The sequence below is a fragment of the Sinohyriopsis cumingii genome, chromosome 3, assembly GCF_028554795.1.
Source record: "Sinohyriopsis cumingii isolate HCF-2022 chromosome 3, ASM2855479v2, whole genome shotgun sequence".
In the NCBI taxonomy this organism is placed as follows: domain Eukaryota; kingdom Metazoa; phylum Mollusca; class Bivalvia; order Unionida; family Unionidae; genus Sinohyriopsis; species Sinohyriopsis cumingii.
This window is the reverse complement of record NC_142963.1, coordinates 15,686,375-15,704,411: the sequence shown is the minus strand read 5'-3', so window position 1 is coordinate 15,704,411 and position 18,037 is coordinate 15,686,375. Positions and strand designations below refer to the sequence as shown.

At 37.0% G+C, this 18,037-nt stretch overlaps 1 protein-coding gene across 1 annotated transcript; it reads left to right on the top strand.

Moving 5' to 3' along the window:
• Nucleotides 1-363: 363 nt before the first annotated feature.
• Nucleotides 364-16,262, top strand: LOC149802483 (galactokinase-like). The gene is made up of 7 exons (XM_089951723.1): nt 364-563; nt 2,228-2,417; nt 4,568-4,829; nt 6,217-6,398; nt 10,310-10,460; nt 11,796-11,958; nt 14,756-16,262. The coding sequence occupies exons 1-7, from the start codon at nt 393-395 to the stop codon at nt 14,828-14,830; spliced, it is 1,194 nt and encodes a 397-aa protein (XP_089807849.1). The 5' UTR covers nt 364-392; the 3' UTR covers nt 14,831-16,262.
• The last annotated feature ends 1,775 nt before the right edge of the window (nt 16,263-18,037 follow it).

Sequence of the window (18,037 nt, the reverse complement as noted above, 5' to 3'; positions counted from 1 at the left end):
CATTTTTTATGAAAAGTAGATTGCTGATGAGTGTCTGGAACTGAAAGTGCACGCAATGTACCATGGCTTACCGCAGAATTATTCTTGCGGGGGGCGGGTCAAGTGCAACTATGTGCGGGCGCTAATGTAATGTACATGTATTTTGAATGTCCTCGCAAATGTAACAGGACAGGCCATTTACGTGGACTTTATGTGAAGAATTGTTAAATTACGTTATTTGTCTCATTCCCACCGAACAAAGCCAACATACTTTCGTAACAGCTTATGTCGGTAAACCTTTTATTTGCATAAACACGATGTACTCAGCTGGTCCAAAACATACAACACGCATGAGCAGGTACTCCCCATTATATAGAACGGTAGAGCAAGTACATAAAAGGTCATTCATAAGCATGGCGGCGAACAAAGCGGAGATACCTACTGTTGAAGAACTGGTCCAGAAAGCCTGTGAAGCATTTAGGGGCCAATTTGGGGTCCAACCAGAGAATGCATCCTGTGCTCCGGGAAGAGTTAATTTAATTGGTGAACACACTGATTACAATGATGGATTTGTGTTTCCAATGGTATCTCTCTCTCTCTCTCTCTCTCTCTCTCTCTCTCACACACACACACACACACATACACATCGCAGCAATATGCTTTAATATTTCACTCTTTCTTTTTTATAAAAAAAAACAACACCACCATACGAATGTGTTGATCTCTTTTGTTGTAGCTCCTATAAATTGTTTCCACTTAGTACAGTTTTCTCAAGGTAAATCTGTCGCGTCAAGTAATATAAGGAAGTGTTTGCTGCTTTTTGTTAGTCAATATATTCATGTCTTTGACATGGCTGAGATGAAAGAGTTGGAAATATTGGCATAGTTGACATGCTGAGGTGGCACGGTTCATTCCGTACTAGATGATGACACAACACGGGTTTGTTTGAAAGTGACTCGGTATGACCTTGCCAATTATAACGATATTGTATACTCATGCATTACAGCTATATTTACTTCCTAATTTAAAGTAACATACACTCTTGAAGATTACAGAAAATTTAAGAAGCATACTGTTCAAAATGTGGATTCCGTCATAAAACTATGCATGGTATTTACGTCAATGTCACAGAACGAAATTTCATTGGTGTAATCGACCCAGCCTACGCTTTGGATTGGCTGTCTGCAGCACACCCCTAACTTTATTCGCTGGTGTCATAACAGTGTATATAACGTTATTGATTGTGAACTGCGTGGAAATAAAAGCAGACTACTAAAATAATAATAGTACATACGTGGAGATACAGAACTTCGATTTTATTTAGTATAACTAGTCTTAAGATCAGTCGAGCTGATATGAATGGATGAGATGGCCTGTATTTAGCCCCCGTCATCTGGTTGCGGTTGGGGGGGGGGGGGCCATCCCCCCTTGCTCCTATGTGCGGGCGACCATGTGTAACATGATTCTGAACACGAAAAGTCAAACAAATATAAACTGATTTGACCACAGCTTGGTATGAGAGTGTATTGTAACTGCATGGCAGACAAGTTCGATTGCTAACCTCCCAGGACCTTGAGTTAATTTCAACTGTCGCCAATAGGATTTCTCATACTATACCTTGAGATAAATGAAACCATGGTATCTTGCCAAAGTCTCATCGTATCAAAATTGAAAACAAGCTGTGTAATATTAGTAGACAGACTTAATATCAAAGAACCATTCGGTTAGTGTATATCTAATTTTCGTACTGATGCTGCTCTTCATAACTGGTGTGTTCGACATTTTCTAGCAGCATGGAATATGATACTAGTAACATGCATTCAATTTTTTTTTTTTTTTTTTTTTTAATTCATAAGAAGAATAGATCGTTCCTTGAGCAAATTTATAAATCCTGTAATAGTCCTTGGAAAACTGAACGATTCCAGTTTTTTTTTTTTTTTTTTTGTATCACATACAATTCAAAAACGTTGCTTCAGCAGTTCGGGGATGATCTAGCCAGCAGCAGGGCATTAACTGTTGATACGTGCTAGGTCGCACACCTTTCCGAGAATTGCAGATGTCTATTTCATTTAGTATGTTGTTTTCGTGGGTTTTTCACGAAGCAAAATATCATCTATCATCTCTCTCTCTCTCTCTCTCTCTCTCTCTCGCTTGTGTATCAGTACAAACAGCGTATTCAGTGTTATTTATTTTACTACATGTTGGTACCGAAATATTCAAATTGATTTATCTACCCGCTTTTATCAAGGCTCTACCTCTTGTCACTGTAATGGTTGGCCGTAGGACCAATTCCGGATTATGTCGCGTGCTGACCCTTGCCGAAGCAGTTGATGACCCAAAATATGTGGAATTTCCCGTCCATTCTGCAGATAAGCCTCTGGAAAAAGGAACTCCTAAATGGGCCAACTACGTCAAAGGGGTCGTTGCAAATTTTATTGGTACGATTTCAAATTAGTTATGTCTCCTCTTCACTTAATTTCCTCATGTATGATATGCGTTTATCTGGTCGTCTCGCCTGTAAGTAGCGAGACATGGTTATCATTCCTGTAGCAGCGGGGTTGCTATTGTCAACAACGTTAAGATTATTTGTGTTTTTCATGTTATGTAGCTTTAACATTATCGACTGCATTTGACTTACGTTTTGCTTTACTTACTCTAAATGTAAAGTTTGTAGCCTATATTTGAAGACTCACGTCAGTCGCCTTTAGCAGAAAGATACATTACTATGACGCCGTTAGCTGGAGAGAGCGTTCCGCGAAGCCATGTGTTTCATATGAATTAGTTCCTTAACGGCCTGATATGGGTTTTTATGTTGTCTATTTTTAATATGCAGTAGTTTTTTAATGGCCTGATATCGCTTTTATGTTGTCTATTGCGTCTCTGAGACATGAAGAAGTTATACAGCTTAAGTTTACTTGAGATATCGTCATTAACCTACTGCATTATTGCACTGTTTTTTGTTTGGGGGGGGGGGTATTTTTTATTTCACGTTATTTAAGGGAGTTTACACGGTAATTGCTAAAGACGTAAAATTTATTTTTAAATAAATTTTGAAAAATACGTAACCGCACATTCGTAAAATATGAATTATGTACGAAGTTTGCAAACAAAATATTAATGAAACATGACGTTTTCATGTAAAATATAAATCGACCACGATGTTTCCACGTGAAAGCAACGGACTAGTCGCAAGTTTACGAATTTACAATGAAAGGGATAACTGTATGTTTTCGTGTTTAATTTTAACGCATCTGATTAAAAGAATAGAAATCTGAATGCATACTAAGAAAAACTGTAACATTGTTGGCTTTCAAGTCATATTCTTTCCTCCCTCATTCCATGGACTCTATACTGGTACAGATAGCTATCAAAGACTAAGATATGCATATGACGATACCACAAACGAGACTAATGTGCAAAACATAAGCGTCATTGCTTTGGCTGTAAATATTATAAAACCCGATACTAAAATCCTTCTACCTTGCGAGAGTGTTCTTATCTCGTTTGTGGATCGTTATATTGAGTGTCGTGCCCTTGAGAAAAGAAGCAGCAGTCGAAAGCGCTCTGTATGGTTTCACACCAGTTTGGTGCTGTTGTTTATCACTTTTTGTTAAATATGTTTTCCCGATCAACAGTTTTTATGATGCAGTGTAGTTTCGACATGGTGCTACTTGCTGTATCATATGGAAGCATAGTTGGCTATCAAACAATTGTTTCGGTTATACCATAGTAACATGGAGTCGTCCATATATGGCTGCAGATAGTAACACGGATTCGTCCATGTATAGCTAGTAACATGTAGTCGTCAATATATGGTTGCACATATTAACATGGAGTCGTCCATAAATGGAGGCACATAGTAACATTGAGTCGTCCATATATGGCTGCACATAGTAACATGGCGTCGTCCAAATATGGACGCACATAGGAACATGGAGTCGTCCAAATATGGCTGCACTTAGTAACATGGAGTCGTCCATATATGGCTGCACGTTACATGAGTCGTCCATATATAGCTATTAACATGTAGTCGTCCATATATGGCTGCACATAGTAACATGGAGTCGTCCACATATAGCTGCACATAGTTGCATGGATTCGTCCGTGTAATGCTAGCAACATGGCGTCGTCCATATATGGCTGCACATAGTAACATGTATTCGTCCATATATGGCTGCACATGGTAACATGGAATTGTCCATACATGGCTGCACGTCGTATCATTCATCCACTTGCTAAAGATAATTAGTTGGTGGTAGAACTTTCATGGTGTCCAGTTGCGGATCACAATGCAGAATGATTAAAAATATGCACGAGCAATTAATTACTTTTAATAACTTTTTTTCGAAACATTACCATAAGCATATAATTTGACAAATGCTGAATAATCACCATTTTTTTCTTGAACTTTATTGATCACATTTTTCGGGTGGAGGGAGGCAGTTTTTCTAATGCAATGGATATATGTACGTTTTCCCCAAATTCAGAGCAAGAATATATTTTTCATATCTATATGGACATCGCCATCGTCGCCGCCGCATAATTTCCATAGATGGTCTTTTTATAAAGTAAACTGTTTTGTTGACAGGCACAGTATATTCCTTTGACGCCGTAATTATCACGTCAGTTCCTATTGGCGGCGGCGTTTCCAGCTCTGCGTCCATAGAGGTCGCTACCTACACGTTCCTAGACCAGTTAGATCCCGCGGCAGCCAGCAAAGTGTCCAAGAAAGATAAGGCTCTTGCGTGCCAAAAGGCCGAACACGTGTATGCCGGGATGCCGTGCGGGATTATGGATCAGTTCATTTCTATGATGGGGGATGAAGGTCATGCTCTGCTTATCGATTGCAGGTTTGTTAAAGGTTTTTATCTTCTGTCATTCAACCATTAAAATAAGAAATAAATTTATCTAAAAGGTCTGGGCTCGTCTTAGGGTGATATCATCAGAAACGCCTTAAATTATCAGTGAGGGTCTACAGTGAACTTGAACAATTCTCTTAACACGCAAACGCACGCACGTAGATAACACATACACACCTACATGTTTTACCAGCAATGGTATATTTTACTGCATGATATCATATTAAGTCTAACTTTTGCTAGAATTTTCTGTCTACGACAGTGTCTTTATGCGTTCGTTTCGTGCATCCTACATAATTCTTTGGTCAAACCTATTTGTAATTTCACTGACTTTCATAAGCATCGATGGCCTTTCGACAGATATTGATAATGAAGGAAACATGATACCGAATACAGGTGATCATGCACAAGTGCTCATTTGAATTAAATTTATAAAACGGGTGGCATAAATTCTAACTTTACGAGCCTCATAGAGCAAAAATATCATTTTTTCCACGATTGTCCTAGATTTCGTTTCCAACGAATCAAGGGTAAGGCTATCATATGATGAAAAACGTATTTTATTTGGTGAGAAACAGAATAGTGATGTGGAATGGCTTTGAAATATTTTAGAATACCTCTGTTATTACGCCATGCCATGCTATTATAAGGTTTGTATATAGAACCGTTATGATATGCGTATTTTGGTATACTTAATATTGTAATTATTTGGTAAAGAAATTACGTAATTAAAAAGTGAACCGACAGGCCCAAGGCTAGGGACAATGATTATGGATACAAAAACAAATTGTCTTCGTCTGAAGTTTTAAACTGTGTAACATTTCAAAATATGCTATTCATTATGCTTTAAGATTGAGCACGTACAATATATAACAACGCTGTGTGAAAATTCGTCCTTAAAACTGTGTTTCATTCCATGATTGTACCTTGTCAAGCGACTAAGTCTACAAACGTCAATAGTCTACTTGACTCTTCTTGTCAGATAGTTTCAAGTGAACTTTTCCTTCAAGAATTTACATAAATATCTTAAGCCCCCACAATACAAAAAAAAAAAAAAATAAGAAATAAAAAAATGTCTTAGATAAAAGATAGAAAATTACAGAGATATATGAAAGTTTGATCAACCAAAGAATACAAAACATGTACATATTTTAAACAGACAAGTTTATATATATATATATATATATATATATATATATATATATATATATATATATATATAAAGTCAGGTGACAACTTTGTCTAAGTTAGATAAGCATCAAGAAAAGATCTGATATAGACCTTTCCAGTCTATTCTCTGAATCCAAGCTGCATTACCAAGACACTCGTCTTCTGGATATTTTCTCCTTAATACCTGATTGAATTTACATTTAATTAGATCGATGACAAGTCGCCTAGTTCCTCTTAAGGACCCGAACGTAGTTGTCTTGGTTACCAACTCAAATGTCAAGCACGAATTGACAGGGTCTGAATATCCGACAAGGAGACGTCAGTGTGAAACTGCAGCACAACTCATGGGCAAGCGAAGTCTGCGCGAGGCCACAGAAAAAGACTTGGAAGGTATTATTCCGTATATTTTGTCCATTTTTATTCTTCATATATTGACCAGAACTTTGAATATATTTTTTTGGGGGGGTGGGGTGGGGGGAGAGGGTGTTGGGAAGTATTAATAAATACATCAACTATGTACATCTGCTGTTTAATATCAAGCCAAAGATGACTGATGCAAGAATAATACTGAAAACGGTCAAAAGCATGAAAACTCGAAATGTTAACGCCAAAGTCAGTAGATTTTAAAGTTCCTGCTCTGGATATTGATACGAGTCTTAAATAAGTAACAGAAAAGAGTGAAAGACAACAAGTTTTGTAAAATTTCAAAACTAATTTATTTCACAAGAATACAAAGTGAAAATGAGAAGAACAAAACTGATGATATTGCGAACTAAGTCCCAAAATATTCCAGGAATTCAATCCCAGAATAATCCAAGAATTACAGACACAATTCTTAGTTATTTAAAGTCCTGAAAACAAAATCGGTAAAAGTCCTGTATAAATCCAAAACTGAAGACGATGATGTGTCTGTGGTAGCTTATAAAGTGTTGATGTATCAACAGTCTTAGTGTTGAATCACGGTAATATAATCCCAGGTTTGAATTTACCATAAATTCCAGTGAATGTTTCAATCCAAGAATTTTATCAGAGCTCTTTTGTATTTCCAGAGAAAATCACTTGAATAATTTGAAGAAATATATTTCAGCCAAAAATTACTGGTCACAGCATATAATACAACTTGATTGTGCTAAGACTTAAAACATGAATGAAATAATCAGAGAGCCAAACTATACAGATCTGGAATATAAGAAGATTGCAAAATGAACAGACGAAAGTTACTTCACTGGCTTGAAAATCTAATAGAATCATCTACATATGCCAGCATACATGTTCACAAGTTTCATCTGCACACAAATTTTTCTACATAATAATGTTAAAATTTGTAAAACATATTTAGAAATTAAATAAAAAGGCAAATATAAGTGTGGACATTTTCGAACCAGCCTTTACTTTTATTCGTAAAACAATCTTGTACAGTTTTTCTCTAAAACCTCACATTGACTGTACGTCTTGCATTTGGTCAATAGACCTCACATTGACTGTACGTCTTGCATTTGGTCAATAGACCTCACATTGACTGTACGCCTTGCATTTGCTCAATAAACCTCACGTTGAATGTATGTCTTGCATTTGGTTAATAAACCTCACATTGACTGTACGTCTTGTATTTGGTCAATAAACCTCACATTGACTTTACGTCTTGCATTTGGTCAATAAACCTCACACTGACTTTGCATCTTGCATTTGGTCAATAAACCTCACATTGTACGTCTTGCATTGGTCAATAAACCTCACATTGACTGTACGTCTTGCATTTGGTCAATAAATCTCACATTGACTTTACGTCTTGCATTGGTCAATAAACCTCACATTGACTGTATGTCTTGCATTGGTCAATAAACCTCAAGTTGATTGTATGTCTTGCAATTGGTCAATTTTGCGAAATGTGCAGAGTTACTAGATCAGTTACTGGAACATAAAAATTATCCCCTGAGACTGTTAGACATTTTTAAGTCCTTCTTGACGGCTAGACTTCGGAAATCTGTTTTGACTAAGTCCATCTTGACTGCTAGACTTTGGAAATCCGTGTTGAATGTTAGACATTGGAAGTCCATCTTGACTGTTAGACATTATAAGTCCATCTTAACAATACTGAAAACTAAGAGCTGACTTCAAGAAGATTTTCAACGTTTTAGCACTTTAATCTTAATATTTTCACTGCTTTACTTTTCCTAGTACAGTTTTTATGCTCAGTGGTCTTTATACATGTATGTTAAATACACTTGTAGTCATGTGTTTGTGTTACATCTTGCTTACAATCTATACTCTCTGTAAGTCTAGTCCAACTGCAGACTGCACATACCCAGATCTGGTGTCACATACTGTGCTGGCAGATCTGGTGTCATATAATGTTCTGGCAGATCTGGTGTCAGATAATGTGCTAGCAGATCTGGTATCACATACTGTGCTGGCAGATCTGGTATCACATACTGTGCTGGCAGATCTGGTATCACATACTGTGCTTCTGGTATCACATACTGTGCTGGCAGATGTGGTATCACATACTGTGCTGTCAGATCTGGTGTCACATACTGTGCTGGCAGATCTGGTGTCACATACTGTGCTAGCAGATTTGGTGTCACATACTGTGCTGGCAGATCTGGTATCACATACTGTGCTGGCAGATCTGGTGTCACATACTGTGCTGGCAGATCTGGTGTCACATACTGTGCTGGCAGATCTGGTATCACATACTGTGCTGGCAGATCTGGTATCACATAATGTGCTTCTGGTATCACATACTGTGCTGGCAGATCTGGTGTCACATACTGTGCTGGCAGATCTGGTGTCACATACTGTGCTGGCAGATCTAGTGTCACATACTGTGCTCGCAGATCTGGGTCTATGCATTTTACTCGGACAATCAGTGCAACAAACAACATTAACCCTGATATGTTAGCGCGTGAGGCGATGGCAGATCATGATCTTTGTTACCTGTAGTTTGACTTGACTTATAAGCAAGTATATACCTTATGATGATAAGATAGGCCTGCATGCTTGTACTAAGTAAACAGCATGATGATAAAATAGGCCTGCATGCTTGTACTAAGTAAACAGCATGATGATAAAATAGGCCTGCATGCTTGTACTAAGAATATAGTATGATGATAAGATAGGCCTTCATGCTTTAAACTAAGTATATACTGTATGATGATAAGATAGGCCTACATGCTTGTACTAAGAATGGAGTATGGTGATAAGATAGGCCTGCATGCTTGTACTAAGTATATAGTATGATGATACAATAGGCCTGCATGCTTGTACTAAGAATATAGTATGATGATAAGATAGACCTGAAGGGTTGTGATGTGATTTTGATTTTTAAAGTAGCTTTTACAATTTTTCAGTCATATCGCTATGATGTCTGCAGTGTAGTAGTTTATAGTGATGTCTAACCCTGGGGCATCATGCTGCAGACATGTAGCATGATGTCACACCCAGTCACATTATCCTGACACCAATCTGACCAGTCCTAACACTAAGCTCTTAATGCTGAATGCCAAGCAAGGCAGCTGTTAGTACCATTTTTGTAATTCTCTGGTATGACTCGGCTGGGGATCGAAACCCACAACCTCCCGCATCCGAGGCGGACGCTCTAACCACTAGGCCACCGGAGTGATTCCTGCATGCTTGTACTAAGAATATACACAATGTAGCATGATGATAAGAGAGGCCTGCATGCATGTATCAAGTATATACTGTATGATGATAACATAGGCCTGCATGCTTGTACTAAATATATAGTATGATGATAAGATAGGCCTACATGCTTGTACTAAATATATAGTATGATGATAAGCTAAGCCTGCATGCTTTAAACTAAGTATATACTGTATGATGATAAAATATGCCTGCATGCTTTAAACTAAGTATATACCATATGATGATAAGATAGGCCTGCATGCTTTTACTAAGTTCAAGTTTAATTCTTAATTTAAGTACTAACTTGAAAGTGTTTTGTTATATTCCTGTTTTACCTTGTTGGTTCCATAGCTTCAAAAGGTTTGTTTTCCTCTATTTTTTATGAAATCAGATAATTAATCTCAGATGAAATACCTTAATCTTTGTCTAGTCAAGTGTTGTTCATTGATGTCCACAGAGATTTCATCATTTGATTCTAATGTATTGTCAGTACATTTCTCCCAAAAGGTTTCATTTATCCTTCACCTGTTGACCATCATTCATTTGAAAAATCTCAATTACTCAAGTTTGTTAGCTCTGAGCTAAGGTTACTTCATTCAGACCTCAACTTTGCCCAGACTCCACATGTTTAATGATCTTGATGGCTTTCTTTGCAGAACACAAAGACAAACTGAATGATGAAACATATCGGAGAGTGCAACACGTGATTAGAGAAATTGCACGGACTGAGGAGGCAGCAACTGCTCTAGAAAACAATAACTACAAAAGATTTGGCGAGTTGATGGTGGAAAGTCACAACTCTTTGAGGTAGATTTACAAAAGATTTGGAGAGTTGATGGTGGAAAGTCACAACTCTTTGAGGTAGATTTACAAACGATTTGGAGAGTTGATGGTGGAAAGTCACAACTCTTTGAGGTAGATTTACAAACGATTTGGAGAGTTGATGGTGGAAAGTCACAACTCTTTGATGTAGATTTACAAACTATTTGGAGAGTTGATGGTGGAAAGTCACAACTCTTTGAGGTAGATTTACAAAAGATTTGTGAGTTCCGTTACTTGATATGCGTGTGAGAGATGATAATCTTTTGAGTAATTTAGCAATTACTATAATAAGACACTGAACTGATACGAATATTATTGCACACATTAGGGACTGCCATTTTATTTATGAAGGGGGCTGGGGGGATCTTCATTTGAACCTGGAAATATCTCTCTCCCTCCCATACAATGAGAATTTAAATGGATGTTCCCTTACAACATATAAAATGTGTCTTGTATTAATATATATCACAATTTTATCTGACATTTAGAATTATTATAAAATGGTCATGCATCCAGTTTGCTCTGAATGAATATTTGTGGGGTGTGTGTGATGTGTGTGACTTGGCTTTTTAATGTAGCTTTAAAAAAAATTCAGTCATATCGCTACAATGTCTGCTGTTTGGCAGTTTATAGTGATGTCTAACACTGGGGCAACATGCCGCAGACATGTAGCATTATGTCCCACCCAGTCACATTATCCTGACACCAGGCCGACCAGTCCTAACACTAACCTCTTAATGCTGAGTGCCAAGCAAGGCAGCTGTTAGTACCATTTTTGTAAGTCTTTGGTATGACTCGGCTGGGGATCGAACTCATGACCTCCTGCATCTGAGGTGGACACTCTAACCACTAGGCCACCAGAGCGGTTCCAATGGAATGTCATCCTAATTTAACAGGGGATAAATAACTTTCAAAATGATGTGTGGGTCATAAGTCAAGTTAGATGAGGCCACTTTTGTCAATAAAATAAATTTTTGTATTTCTGAAAAGTTTCCACCCAGTGGCCTAAGTGCTTACCTTTAGAGACCAAGGCCATCTCACCCCTTTCCACATGGGTTCAAGTCAAAACTCAACCATTGTAGGTATGTGAGTAAGCTTGCCAGTAGCTTCCTTAGGGTATGTTGTGCTTCCTGGGATCTTCTTGTGCTCTTCCTCCAGGAAACATACTGGCTGTTCTAAAAATCCTATCATGTGCTGAAAATGGTGTTAAACCTAAAACAGACCCAACCTAAGTCTAGAAGATTTTCAAATATTATACTGTTAGTGTTGGAATAAGTCTTAGTGAGTCCAATTATCAATCTAAAGTGTTATCATTACCAGGGATGACTATGAAGTTTCATGCCCTGAACTGGATCAGCTGGTCGAGGCAGCTTTGGAGGTGAAGGGGGTATATGGCTCAAGGATGACGGGAGGAGGATTTGGAGGATGCACTGTCACTCTCCTGCATAAAAACAGCGTTGACAAGGCCTTGGAACATGTACAGGTGCATTATCTTCATTTACTTGTTACAGTTGAAAATGCAAGAGGACAAAAGAATGCTAGTTCATCAGAAATATATATTTTTATAAGTTGTGTTGCCATTGTTTTAATGATAATAATAATAATTCTATTGTATTGCATTCAATTGCTGCTGTTGTACTTGTTTAGTGGGCCAGACTCACATCCAAAACTTCAGAGTTTTAAGTCCAATCATCAGATTAATCCTGATGGGCTACCATGTTGCATCCTTGGGCAGGGAGCTATCTGATTGCCTTGGCACTAAATAGCCTACTTACATTGGTATACTGTTAAAAAACAGATCGAGTCTTTTGCTTTTGCTGATGGTGGTGGTGGTGGTGGTAATGCTGATGATTATGCTGACTGGGAACGATAAGAATGGTAATGATGATCCATACACATCTTTATAGTATCTGATTTCAAGAAGAAAAAAAAAGAAAAAAGCTCTGGCACAAACATATTTGAGAAGAGATTCACAAGGTGGTAGCTATTTTGTTAAATTGTGCAAGTAATATAGCTCCCCCCCAGTCATTTCTATGAAATGGATTATGCAAGTAATATAGCCCCCCCCCCCAGTCATTTCTATGATATGGATTATGCAAGTATTATAGCTCCCTCCAGTCATTTCTATGATATGGATTATGCAAGTAATATAGCTCCCTCCAGTCATTTCTGATATGGATTATGCAAGTAATATAGCTCCCTCTAGTCATGTCTATGATATGGATTATGCAAGTAATATAGCTCTCTCCAGTCATTTCTATGATATGGATTATGCAAGTAATATAGCTCCACAGTCATTTCTATGATATGGATTACACAAGTAATATAGCTCCTTCCAGTCATTTCTGTGATATGGATTATGCAAGTAATATAGCTCCCTCCAGTCATTTCTGTGATATGGATTATGCAAGTAATATAGCTCCTTCCAGTCATTTCTATGATATGGATTATGCAAGTATTATAGCTCTCTCCAGTCATTTCTATGATATGGATTACACAAGTAATATAGCTCCCTCCAGTCATTTCTGTGATATGGATTATGCAAGTAATATAGCTCCCTCCAGTCATTTCTATGATATGGATTATGCAAGTAATATAGCTCCCTCCAGTCATTTCTATGATATGGATTATGCAAGTAATATAGCTCCCTCCAGTCATTTCTATGATATGGATTATGCAAGTAATATAGCTCCCTCCAGTCATTTCTATGATATGGATTATGCAAGTAATATAGCTCTCTCCAGTCATTTCTATGATATGGATTACACAAGTAATTTAGCTCTCTCCAGTCATTTCTATGATATGGATTACACAAGTAATATAGCTCCACAGTCATTTCTATGGTATGGATTATCCAAGTAATATAGCTCCCTCCAGTCATTTCTAAGATATGGATTATGCAAGTAATATAGCTCCTTCCAGTCATTTCAATGATATGGATTATGCAAGTAATATAGCTCCTTCCAGTCATTTCAATGATATGGATTATGCAAGTAATATAGCTCCTTCCAGTCATTTCTATGATATGGATTATGCAAGTAATATAGCTCCCTCCAGTCATTTCTATGATATGGATTACACAAGTAATATAGCTCTCTCCAGTCATTTCTATGATATGGATTACACAAGTAATATAGCTCCACAGTCATTTCTATGGTATGGATTATGCAAGTATTATAGCTCACTCCAGTCATTTCTATGATATGGATTATGCATGTGTTATAGCTCCCTCCAGTCATTTTTATGATATGGATTACACAAGTGATATAGCTTCCCAATGTCATTGATAGAATGTTTGATTGTGAAAGTAATAAAGCTTGCCATGGTCATTTCTCTGATATGGATTCTGCAGTAATTTAGCTTCCAAATGTTTTTCTAGGAGGTGGATTAAGGGATTCACACTAATCTCTCAAAACTTCAGCTGAACATCCACCAGAATGTGCAAAAATTGTTCATCACATTTCAAGCCCTAACCCTATTTTTTCATTAGATCCCTCCTATACTTAGAAAATTTGCCCCATTTTCTCTAGTGGAGAGGCATAGTGGTTGTTTGGTGGGATATGCTGCTACAATTTTTAAGTTCTAGAATATACCCTGTAATTTTTAATGAAAATGTTGCTCTAATTAAATTCATCTTCAGGAGTTAATTTAATTAAAATTAATATCGTAAACATAACAGTCAACCCATGGACTTCAGTAGAAAGTCATGTTCTGTATTGCTTTAGATTCACCAATCAAATGTCAGCTTTCACATTTTTATAAGGTTAAAACTTCATTTGGAACATAACATTTTGAAGAACAACCCCCATTAACCTTTATCTGATAGAGTACTGAAACAGATAGGATTGGGAATTCCAAAGGTCATCATAAACCTAGCAGTTATTGTTGCTTGTCAGATAAAAATAGGAATTCCAAAGGTTACCAAAAATCTACTCTTTATTGTTGACTGCCAGATTCATAGATCTCAATTTAATCAGACAGATTCAAGAATTACAGGTAAATATAATGAATTACAGTTAATATAGTGAATTTCACGAATGTATAATGAATTACAGGTAGATATAATGAAATACAGGTCAATATAATGAATTACAGGTAATATAGTCAATTTCAGGAACATATAATTAATTACAGGTACATATAATTAAATACACATACATATAATGAAATACAGGTAAATATAATGAAATACAGGTTAATATAAAACATTAAATGCCATTAAGATTAGTTAGCATCTTGCTTTTTGTGTCAGTTTTTGATTATTTAATTTTACTTTTCAGATGAAATACAAGGGAGCCCCAACATTTTATGTATGTACTGCTTCGTCTGGAGCCCGTCCACTTAGTCTAAAGTGAACACTTAATACCAAGGACACCAGCTGTGTGTTTTTAACAGAATTACTTTAGCTTAACCATATAGGAATCATATTTCATGTACAGTGTGGTGCACTGGAAGAATGTAGCTACCTCATATACTGTCATGTTTTCTGCAACGTCTTATGCTGCCAAATAAAATGCCTTAGCAGAAAGTCAGTCCTATTTCCTGAACAAAATGAAGATGAAGACGATATTATAAAATCAAGATGAAGCAAATACTGCATGCATTTTCTATCTAGTTCCTTACCATCATTTAATTATTTTGCCACTGAAATCCACACAGGTTGTCCAGTTTGGTTAACTTTCATTGGCAGCAAAACTATTTCCTTTGAGAAAATACAGTCCTTTAATACCAGTCAGGTTTGGCATTTCTGTTTTAAATCTACTGAGCTGTGCTTTTTGAATGTCCCAAAAGGCAGGTGGATGGGGGCATAGAGTGTTAACCTTCTTCATCAGACTTTTTATTGCAGCATTCTTAAGGGTAGCTTTTAGGCAATGTAGTGGGGTATCTGTGACCCATGAGCACTCTAGTTTAGAAGTCATCTCAATGTATTGACTGGTTGCTCACCATGGATACCTGGCTTTGCCAGAATACTTACCATGGAGAGCTGGCCTTGCCAGAATACTCACCATGGATATCTTGCCTTGCCAGAATGCTCACCATGGATATCTGGCCTTGCCAGAATGCTCACCATGCTCACATGGATATCTGGCCTTGCCAGAAAGCTCACCATGGATAGCTGGCTATGGTAGAATGCTCATCATGGATATCTGGCCTTACCAGAATGCTCACCATGGATATCTGGCCTTGCCAGAATGCTCACCATGGATAGCTCGCTATGGTAGAATTCTCACAATGGATATCTGGCCTTGCCAGAATGCTCTCCATGGATAGCTGGCTATGGTAGAAAGCTCACCATGGATATCTGGCCTTGCCAGAATGCTCACCATGGATAGCTGGCTATGGTAGAATGCTCACCATACATTCTATCTTTAACCTGCTTATTCATGTGAGATAATCCATTAAAACCAGTAAGAGAAAATAAGTTCTAACAAGCTGAAAACAAAATATCCCATTAAATCAAAATAATAAAACATTTATGCAATGCCTTTATTTGTACAAGGAAATTAACATGTAGTAATATTTTTCTTTTTCTTTTAGCAAAAGAGGCCAAAATCTCTAGTAAATACAATTCTGAAAGCATCTACATTTGATACATTCATGGAGAACTGTCTCTAAATTTTTTGGCAGCAACAGATTATATATATTTGTATGTCTTTCTATTCAATTTTATCTTTGTTTCATTCTTTAATTTGCACAAAATAAGTGCTTCAAGAAAAGTGCAATGTGGGAAAACTTGCAGTGTTTTGTACTGTAATATTCTTGTCTGATAAAATTATCACAAATTAATCCAGTTTATTTTCTGTTATTTCTTTCAACAAATACAGTTTAGAGCAAAAATAACTATACAAATGAATGTTAACATATACACGCCATTATACTTTTGCCTAAAACATGGGAATATAGTTTGTTCAGAATGAAGAGGTATTTTTGTTATTGATTTTGTACTCTACATTGAGCCATTATGCTAAAAATGTCTTCACTGGCCAATGCCTGAAATCAACATAATCATTCCCAAATTTGCAAGTAATTTTACAAAAGGACATCAAAGTCAGGTGATCTGATTACAGTACTGTTGGCTTTAATCAGTAGAGCTGTGACCTGTAACATGCTTACACTTGCAATATTTTCCCAAGTCAATATAAGAGGAATTTCAACTGGTAAAATTGTCATCATGTGACCTGTAACATACTTACACTTGTCATCATGTGACCTGTAACATACTTACACTTGTCATCATGTGACCTGTAACATACTTACACTTGCGATATTTTCCCAAGTCAATATAAGAAGCATTTCAATTGGTAAAATTGTCATCATGTGAAATCTTGTTATTCTGAAAAATCCTGCATCCTGTTTGGGACAGTAAATAGCGCAAATTTAGTGTTTCATTTTGCTTTTAATTTATTTAACTTGAAATGCAGCTTATGCTTAAAACATTTGAAGATATTTTAAGTTTAAGGGATTTTCATAAAAATGTAACTGAACATTTCACTGCTCTTTATCTTGGCCTTATGTATTCTTTGGAATGCTTAGATTTAAAAATTCAGAAAATCCCCTTTCTTTGGTTTTAAATTGAGGTATATTTTGGAAAATAAATATTTGGGTAATTATTCAAGTGACTTGTGTTTATTGTATATGTATACACCATAAACTGAATTTTAATGCAGTCCTTCACTTACTAGTACAATATATTATACAAAATACATAATTCGACGATTGCTGCCACGGGTTAAATGAGAATAATAGGATTTAGTGCCAGTACTTCTCTTTAACTATCATCTATGTGGCCTGGTGACTTAAAGCTTCCTTAGCAAAATGTTTTTGCCTGGGAGAGCTGGATTTGCAAGGCCTGGAAGGGCTGGATTTGCAAGGCAATAGACTGGGAGGGCTAGATTTGCAAGGCAATAACTTGGGAGGGCTGGACTTGCAAGGCAATAGCCTGGAAGGGCTAGATTTGCAAGGCAATAGCTTGGGAGGGCTGGATTTGCAAGGCAATAGCCTGGGAGGGCTGGATTTGCAAGGCAATAGCCTGGCCTGGTGACTTAAAGCTTTCTTAGCAAAATGTTTTTGCCTGGGAGAGCTGGATTTGCAAGGCAATAGCCTGGAAGGGCTGGATTTGCAAGACAGTAGTAGTTATCCTACAGTATTATGATCAGGTAATGTATTTTGAAGAACTGGGGTTTGGGATTAAAAAGTAATCTTTTTTGTGTTACACATCAAAATCTGGTAGTTATGTTGAAACAGATTTATGAAAGTTACTTTGTGCATTTGTGATGCACAAGTTAACAAACATTGTATATAGGTATACACAGGCAAAATATAAATAAATAAACCCAAGAAGTCTGTCTTTGGAAAGAAGACCAGGGTGGCCGAGGGGTCTATGGCACTTGTTTTTACAGATCACCAACATCTCACCACTATTCTTGTGGGATCGTGTCTCTGATTGGCCAATGTGTGTATTTGAGAAACCTGACTAGGTTCTTCCTCTGCCAAACATACAGGCGGCCATGTATAGCCTATCATGTGTTATAAAAACTGCATTAAAGCAATGAACATCAAAT